General features: G+C 37.6%; 1 protein-coding gene across 1 annotated transcript; it reads right to left on the bottom strand.

Annotated features, from left to right (window-relative positions):
* Window positions 1–3,341: 3,341 nt before the first annotated feature.
* Window positions 3,342–9,334, bottom strand: desi1a (desumoylating isopeptidase 1a). The gene is made up of 6 exons (XM_034142206.1): window positions 9,153–9,334; window positions 8,834–8,855; window positions 7,941–8,010; window positions 7,327–7,436; window positions 6,932–7,054; window positions 3,342–4,692 (listed from the first exon to the last, which is right to left on the bottom strand). The coding sequence occupies exons 1-6, from the start codon at window positions 9,241–9,243 to the stop codon at window positions 4,602–4,604; spliced, it is 507 nt and encodes a 168-aa protein (XP_033998097.1). The 5' UTR covers window positions 9,244–9,334; the 3' UTR covers window positions 3,342–4,601.
* Window positions 9,335–9,369: the final 35 nt, after the last annotated feature.

The raw sequence follows: 9,369 nt of genomic DNA, 5'->3' as shown, positions 1-9,369 counted from the left end.
AGAAGTCAAATGTCTTGAAAACTCTTGACAGTTTGCTCTGAAAGTTGATTCATTTCTAGTGCCATTTTAGTAACATTTAATTTGTCAAATATTTCAGTTTGAAATCTACTTTTCGTTTAGTGCAAATTACCAAATGTTAGCATCATAGCATGCCAACACGCCAGACTGAGATGTAAGCTAAGTAAACATTAGCTAAACAACATGTTGGCATTGTGTTTGTTGGCATGGTCAGTTTAGCATTCAACTGCTTGCATTTTTAAGAGCCAAGCATTTCTCTGGAGGGTTGGAGGAGACCAAAAACTTTGCTAAAACGGGAGTGATTATTGGATTTGAAATTGAAATGGGTGTGTTAATGGTGTGTTGGTTAATAACAAATGATATGCTAACATATTGACGTTGCAAGTCAAGTAGCAAGTCACGACAACATACTAGCTTGACGTACATATCAAATATGATGTGGTACAGCCTACTTATAATAAATCTCATATTTTTTATTTAATTTTAACAGACAGATTTTGTGGACTAATGAGCTGAACTGCATGGCACTTGCCCTTAACATTTAAACCGGTTTACATGAGATGAACTTTGTACCAGAGCTTAAGAGGGACTCTACATGTTGGAGGAAAAGCCAAATCACCCTTATGTGTCATGGCAGGATTTGCACCCCCAGCAGGGGGTCGGTGACTCACTGGGTTTTGTCACAGAGGTACTGCCGTGCTAACAACTTTGGCCAGCTTGACAGTCCCCTTGTAGTCGGGGAGAAGGTTAACGTTTGTCAAACGTCAAGTGAAGACTCATAATTGTGCTAACCAAGCTGATTCAGCAGCTCAGCTGCAGGGAGCAAGGACAGGCTAGCTCTGTCTCGCATTTATTATCCACTTTCTCTCAAGGCAGGTGCAGATTCTAAAGGCCATGGACCAGGTCTGCTTCACATCTGTCCGCTCAACAGTTTTGCTGCACAGTGAAATGTCTGAGGTATCTACTTTCTCTGCAGTCATGATTGTTACCCCAGAGTTTAGATGACAAAATGACAAAATGATATTTACAAGATCTGGTTTAGACAGATCTGGACGGCTGTGGCTCGAGAGGCAGATGATTGTCTTCCAAACGCCCAAAATGCCTCCCAATGGCCAATAGGGAATATAAGGAAACACATAATACGGATTATAATTTGTCATAGTTAATAAATGGTTATTTTGATCAAAATCAATGTCTGTCCTGAAGCTGCATCTCTAGCTAGAGACAGAGCAACACTGACTCTCTGTGGACACTTAAAGAACTGCAGGTCACAATATGAGATACCCAGACTTTGAAAAAGTGAATACATTTAAATTTGGTGATATCAATACAAGATTCATTATCCCCATATTTAGCATGCGTTATTGTAAACATCTCATGATAGTTATGAATTTCATTTACATATACATACCTTATTGCCTACCAAATGATTCAAATCATATGTGCAATCTATGAATAAAATGTATATGCATACCCGAAGCTATAAGAATGAGTCAATAATAACAACAGACGTTCTCAAATTTGCAGTCAATGGCTTTATATTTAGTGGTATTTACAAAAGAAAACAATGACACAAACAATATGCATAAACATACTATAGTTAGAATCATTAAATAGGGAATAATATCCAGCACTATCTGTTGCAATTTCCCATCACAGGTAGCACCCAGCACACGTCAGATCAACAGAGTGATTTGTGAGGAATACATTTCACTGGTCTGCTCAGCATGTCTCTCAGTTGGTGGGCAGAAGGCAGAATAACCAGAGAGCAAATTAAACTGAGCCTTCGAGCCTCTGAACAGTGGCCGAATACTTACAAATATCAGGTTTGAAAATTCCTTAAAATGCCTGCTTTTGAAATATAAACGCTGCACGATAGAAACGATAACGGTCACAGCTTGGAAGGTAACATTTGTGAGATGTTTGCTTATTGCAGGAAAATGCAATGACATTTAATGCTGGTTTAGTCATTTTGTCTGTTATTTCCTTGTTTTTTTTCGTTTGATCGTTCCACGAGGTTCAATATGGTTCATATGGGTAACACTGTCTTTATCAGGCACACCTTAAATATGTCAAGACTATGAATTAGCTTGAAATTAGACGGCTTTTGTTCTTTCTGATGGCCGTGTATAATGCACTGATATTATAGGCTGTGAGTGTTGCTGAACTACTTAAAGGGGACCTATCATGCAAAATGCACTTTTGTACGTCTTTTATACATGAATATGTGTCCCCGGTGTTCCAGGGAACTCACCAAGTGTCAGAAAACACAACCCTCTCTATTTTCCTCCATACCCAAATCTCTAAAAAAGGGGCTGCAACGGATCTGATAAAAACTGATCCAGATTTGAACACTGTCCTGACGTCAGGACGGTGGCGCTACGGCTATTGGGCCAACTCCACCAATCAGGAGGAGACAGCCACGGCCATTGCCGTTCGAAAGCGCTGTAGTACATATGCCAGGCCAGTAGATGGTGCTGTTCTCACAGAATCTGCCCTTGCAAAAACAGAGCTAGAAATTGTCAAATTGAGCAAAATGAGGCATGGCTAAAATGCATGATCTGTTTGGTATTTTGAAAAAAAAAAAAGTATAAATATGCCTTATATAGGTATGGTCCTACACTATATTAATCAAATATAGCATGATAGGTCCACTTTAAATTTTTCTCACTACTTCTACCCACTTTCACCTAATTTGTGTACGTTTTCTGGAGCTCCACACAGTAACCTAACTAGCAGATTTGAATGCAGACAGCACAGGGAGTTACTATCTGTGCTACACAAAACAACATGCCAGCTCCTAACAGTGTGACTGTCGCCAAGCGGAGGGAAATGAAGGCACAGAGGTGCATTGTATATGCAACACACTCTGGTGGCTGTCAAAGGATGCAAACAAGTTGTATTTAAAATCTGTGGATGAGCAGTTTTTATAATACACATGGCAACAAAAAAAGGGTATAATAAAATGTCATTATAATCAGCATCTCCCTGTGGCAAAGAGGCACGACTCATGTCATATAGCAGGACCGGGGTGCAGTTCACTCTCAAAAATATCTGAGACATAAGTTAAAGGGGCCCTATTAAGATCATTTTCAGGTTCATATCAGTATGTTGTGTCTCTACTCTGACATGTCTCCAAGCTTTAATGTTCAAAAAGCTCTTTATTTTTCTCATACTGTCTGTGCTGCAGCACCTCTTTTCACCCTCTGTCTAAAACCAGAGCCCAGTCTGCTCTGATTGGTTAGCTGTCCGGCTCTGTTGTGATTGGTCAACCGCTTAGAGATGTCCCGCCCCTTTGCCTATCACGTACAATATGTTGGAGCGCTAGCCAATAGAAGCGCAAGTGTTATGTAGTGATGTCACTAAGTTCAGGAAGTAAACAAAGGAGTCCAATGGAGGCGTTTCAGGCAGAGATGATACATACTGTAGGAATAACTCAAAAGTGAACTGATCCCAGTCCTGCTATAATGACACATACTCAACATGTGGGTTTTTTTCACATCACCTCTCTATATATTGTAACTGCAGTATGAGTTAGGCGTCAATAACCTGCTTTATCACAAAAGATGCAACAAATCAAATCATATCTTGTCAGTTGAACTCGACAGAAACAGACACATATTACAGGTATAAAAGGGTCAATGATGGACATTTAACTACAGGCTACCAAATAACAATAGACAAAACAATCATAAAAGTGCAAAATGTAAATATTGTTGACATTAAAAGATCCTTCTGCTATCTTCATCCTGATGTTCCTTCAAACAGCCTTCATATAATTGAATATATTAAATATATCTATGCAAAAGTGTACACTACATATATCTGATATGCATGTCAGTGTAAAACAATTACATTAATTATTAAATAACTAAACTACAGAAGTCAAATCTTATTAAATGAACACCAAAATGGGAATTAAACTAGTTCCAGGTGTAAAGGAACACTATTTACTTTTTTGTATAAAATGTATTGTACTTCCTAAGTTGGATGCACTAATGCGCAAGAGGTATTTTAATGTTGTAGGTGGTGTGATTACAGCCTATAGATAAATGTTATGGAGTAAAAAGTGCAATATGTTATATATGTTATGGAGTAAAAGTACAATTTCTTGAAAAATGAAAATGCTAAGTTACGCCGCAGTGCTCCAAATCTTTAATATACATTTGCCTGTTATATTTTACTTCTGAAAAAAGCTTAATTGGACATCTGACTTTCCATAGATGTATTTATAAGAAGGCAACATTCATTAAAGTCAGTTTTAAGTGTTAAAAAGCATCTGTTATCCTGCTATGCTGGAACCAAAAGCTTCATCTGTGTTTTCTAAGTACATTGAATTTGATTCCAGATTCCCCTTTAATAATAAAGAACTAAATCATGTGGATCCTAAGGAGGTGTAAATTATGAATTTTTAAGAAAACACTTGTCAGTCATCAGTAATAGCTTCCAAAATGGCCATTAGCTTAAATGCTATAGTGTGTAATGTATGTACAGAAGGAAAGGAGAAAGAAAGACAATTATCTTGACTGTCTGACTTCAATAAAAGTGACCTTGTGAGCGCACGGTGATCTGCGGCTCTCAGGTTACACGTTTCTCCCCCGGTTGATGACGTTTCCCCCTGGAGGGGCGATGTGGATCGAGTCCAGGATCGGCCGCAGAATCTGGCCGAACGGTCTGGAGATAGAAGGAAGAGATTTGATATTTTAAATCGCAGACACAAAGCATTATATTATGTAGCCACTTCATATATTATTACATTACATTACATTATATGTCACTTGTTAAACGCTTTTATCCAAAGCGACTTACATACATTCAGTACTGTGGACAATCCCCACAGGAGCAATTTGGGGTGAAGTGTCTTGCCCAGGGACACAACGACATGCTGACTGCAGTGGGACTCGAACTTGCTATGCCCTGATTCGAAGTCCAGCACACTAGTGATGTGTCGGTCGCGAAAGAGCCGGCTCAAAGAGCCGGCTCTTTTAAGTGAACGACGGGAGCCGGCTCGCGCCCGCGAACGAGCCGTTTTTTTGTTTTTGTTATTTTTTGTTAAGTAATACAAGACAGAATGATATGATGATCTCCGCGCTACAGCTGCTCCGTGCATGCATGCAGTGACATGTAATATCCAAGGATTAGAGACTGTTGGATGCTGCTGTTTTGAGCATTGCAATACATTTATTTGTATTATGTTTTTTTATGATTAGAGACGTTTGGATGCTGCTGTACTGAGCATTGCAATATATTTATTTTCACTATGTTATTTATTTATGATTATCCTTGGGCTCAGCAAAGATTTGATGTCAGCTGTTGCTGTCTTTTTTTCTATAGTTAATACTGAAATAGAGCCCTGCTGTTTTGTCAGGGCCTTTTCTTTAAATATAATTTTAAAATGTTGATACAGTAGCCCCTTTTTTTAAATGTCTATGCTTAAGTTTTTATAGGTGTTGCTATCTGCTTTGTGTAGCGTGGTTCTACAAGCAAGTCTGTGCATTCATTGGGTGGTATCAGAGAGATACAAGGGTCTGTCAATGCAATGAAAACAATTGGCCACAGCAAATAATTGATATTAAACATGTCATTTTTACTTTTGAATACTTCAGTACAAAGGATGTATTGAATAATTTAAGTGATATGTGTACACATATAAATCATTAGTCAAAACAGGGCTACATTTGATTGAATTATAAAAGGTATAATATGTGGTAAACTGAAGAGCCGTTTGGGAGTCGAAAGAGCCGGCTCTTCTTGGTGAGCCGAGCCAAATGATCCGGCTCACCAAGAAGACCCGGAATTCCCATCACTACAGCACACTATCCACTGAGCTACAGCCTCCCATATATCAGCGAATGCCTTTCATTTTGTGTACGGACAAGAAGTATCTGATAAATCTCCGGACTTTCTTTTTCATAAGCTCCTCAAGCCTTTCCGTCTTATGACCTTAAACTATTAGAAACATTTGTATTCCTATACGTTTTGTTTTTCAGAATCTCATGTTGAATTTCTTGGATTTGAGACCTTCTACATGTTGTGACCCCTTGTTAAAGAAACTGTTCGTCTACATTGGAGTACTAATGGATGTAAAGGGGAATGTGAGAAAATAACTAATAAAGAATACGTTTTTAAAAAATAAAAGAAACTCCCTCCTATTTGATTTTAGAACAGCAGATTTAAAAAATAATAATAATAATAAAAGACACACACTTTTTCTTTGCTTACCAGGCCTTTTTTTATGCCTAAACCATACATTTAAAACCCTTTTCATTCATGCATTTTAAAAGAATGTGCCTGCTTTGGTCTTCCTGTTGGGTTAATACATTTTTCTGCATAAAACATATTTATTAAGCTACATTTTGGCAGTTTCATTTAAGATTGTATGACAGCAGGTTGACCCAGACACATAGAATGGATAGTTTACATATAATAATATTGGGAGGGATGAAACCCTCTTTAATGGTCTCACATGCAGAGCACACAGCACACAGTGAAATATGTTCTCTGCTTTTAACCCATCCTAGTACCAGGAGTCTAGTACTAGGAGGAGTGGGCAGCTATTGTACAGCGCCCGGGAAGCAATGGGAGTGAGGGGGGACGGGGGGTGTCCGGTGCCTTGCTCAAGGGCACCACGGCAGGGCAGGAGGTGAACTGTATCCAAGTAGCAGTCCACACTCCATATTTAGGTCTGTTCGGGGACTTGAACCGGCGACCCCGCGGCTCACAGTCCAAGCCCCTACTTACTTGGGGAGTAGTAAACAACTTCTAATTATAACTACAATTTCCAGAAGCTTGATGTTAGCTAAACTATTTTCACATATGTTATTATTCATATTATTGTGACTCTTTTGTATTGTATTTTCTTAAACCTTCGATTGGAGTCACAGGGAGCTGACAGATTGAGTTTAACACTCACGTGGAGAGGACTTCTGATGGGAGGTCGGTGATGTGGGATGGGATGGAGTTGCCCGTCATGAACTGAGCCACCTCGTTGGTGAAGGTGTTGCAGTTGTGCTCAAACAGACGATACTTGTCCCCTCTGAACCAAGAAAAAAAAGGAAAAATATATCAAATAATAGTTTTTCAGTAGATTTGTGAAATTAGACATACATTCAAGGTTCAAGGTTCTTTATTGTCAATCTGACATAGCTACAGAGTAATTATGTAGTTGAAAATCTTATGTCACAGGCTTCAGGCATGATACAACAATTCAACTTTGAGAACTTGTGAGAATTTCTTTTTCTTAAGGATTAATACTATGTGTCTTAATTTGTGTTGCCTTGAAGAAGAGCTATTTAGCAGTTACTCGACCTGTATGTGCTTTCTCCCAGGGAAGAGAGGTACTCCATGAAGATCTCCTCAGTTACTTCGGTCTCTCCGAGCTCCACCACTGTGTCTGGAGGACCCAGCATCGTCCCACCCTGACAAACACACAGCAAACAAACATCTTATAACATGTACACGTCATATGACATCCATGAGCAGGGACAAACTAGTTGATTCAGTTGTTTCCTTTCACCAATACTGTGTGGATTTACAGACTCCCTGTTTGTAAATCCACACTATTATAGGCCACTTCAATAACACATTATTGAAGTGGCCTATAATATAAGTATGCTCGGGAAATGAGAATACAAATTATTTCAAGAAAATGAATTGTAAAACTCGATAAATATTGTAAGACACTACACGTAAATATTGTAAAAAATGTTGTACTTATAGATATATACATTACCTAAAGTAAAACCACTTTTTTTATATATAATTCAAGTTTTCAAGAGTCATAATCTTAGCGAAAAAATGAAACTAAGAAATGTTGATACATCTCTCTGCTGTCACTTTTGGTTTGCATACTTTTTCTTAATAAGCTTGTGGAAAATAACTGAGAGTTGTGAAAGGAGTCAGTCCCCTTTACACAGACTCACCGGCGGACAGCTGGAGATCCCCTCCCCTCCGTAGAAGAACTCCTCACCGTATGCCACTATAGCTGTGTGCCTGTGAGAAAGCACACAGTTATCAAAGATGTAAGTAAAGCTTAGAACAGTGGAATTGTATTTATTTAAAATTATAACTAAGTGCCTCTTTACAAAAAAGCAAGCCATAAACCAGTTAGCCAACCTAATAACTTATAGGAATACACAGTCATATATTAAAAACCCAGCATTTGATCAATTGATTGTTATAATGAACTCCCAAAGTATGTATTATAATTGTTTTCAATACAATCTCTTATATTGTTAAATGATGCTCTACTTTATGATTTCCTTCATTTTTTTTTAATTACTTTAAGCTAAATACAAAAACATTACTCAATAACTAAATAAGCTAGAGCTGCTAACAATAAGTTGTTTTATTTATTAGCTTATTGTCACAAAAATGGCAAATAACTGATTGCTTATTTTTATGAAATGTTTTATTTTGTATGAACAAATGAGCTGTTTTCAGAATCTTTGAAGTACTTTTTAGTATATATTTTATGGTTTTGGACTAACAAAACAAGACAATGAGAGTCACCTTGGATTTTGACAAATATATACTTCTTTTTTTATTCTTGCCATTGTATTGACCAAAGGGTTGATCAATAAAATCAATTAATCAATAATGGGAATAATCGTTGGTTTCAGCTTTAAATTAAGGACAGAAATAGTCACATTTCGAGTAACTGTTTCCAGCATTACAGTATTATATTATATTAAGTCATGTGTTTTCTGTGATAATGAATGGGTCAATGGACTGGACTTGCAATGTTTTCACAACTCAAGAGGTCTTTTTAGATATCAAAAAGACAGCTGTCAAAATAAAATAAAAAGGTTCATACCATATACCATCCAGTTGCTTTCCTGTAACAAAAAGGGGTACAAATGAATCGGTAGCAGACGATATTCAGTGCAGCTGCAACTTACAAGTGTATCAGTTTTAAATCAACCCCTTAATAAAGACCTGAACCATTTCTTAAGAGGTGGAAACATAAATCAGTCACGATTCACACCATATTTTCAAAATAAATGCATTAAAAAATCTTGATAATTTAACCAAACATCAGTTCACTGAACGGTAATGATTACATAAAAACTGTTAATACATATATAATAAATCCCCTATTTGTGTCCAAGGCCGGATTTTTTGTCTGCACTTACCTAACATGATGGGACTAAGGCTGCGGGCCATTCCTCTCGATAAATCATAAATATATAGCTGAACATTGTATCGCGTTACATTATTATCCATAATGTAAAACCTAAAATAGCTTTTTTTATTGAATGTGTTTCTTGGCTGGCTAAGCGACGGATATTTAACCGCACAGCTGACCGGGAGGTTCTCATACAAAAACACTTCCGATTCCACTGCTTCAAC

This window comes from Trematomus bernacchii, unplaced genomic scaffold (assembly GCF_902827165.1).
Source record: "Trematomus bernacchii unplaced genomic scaffold, fTreBer1.1, whole genome shotgun sequence".
Classification (NCBI taxonomy): domain Eukaryota; kingdom Metazoa; phylum Chordata; class Actinopteri; order Perciformes; family Nototheniidae; genus Trematomus; species Trematomus bernacchii.
Note: the sequence above shows the minus strand (reverse complement) of the source record. Positions and strands in the feature narration are given on the sequence as shown.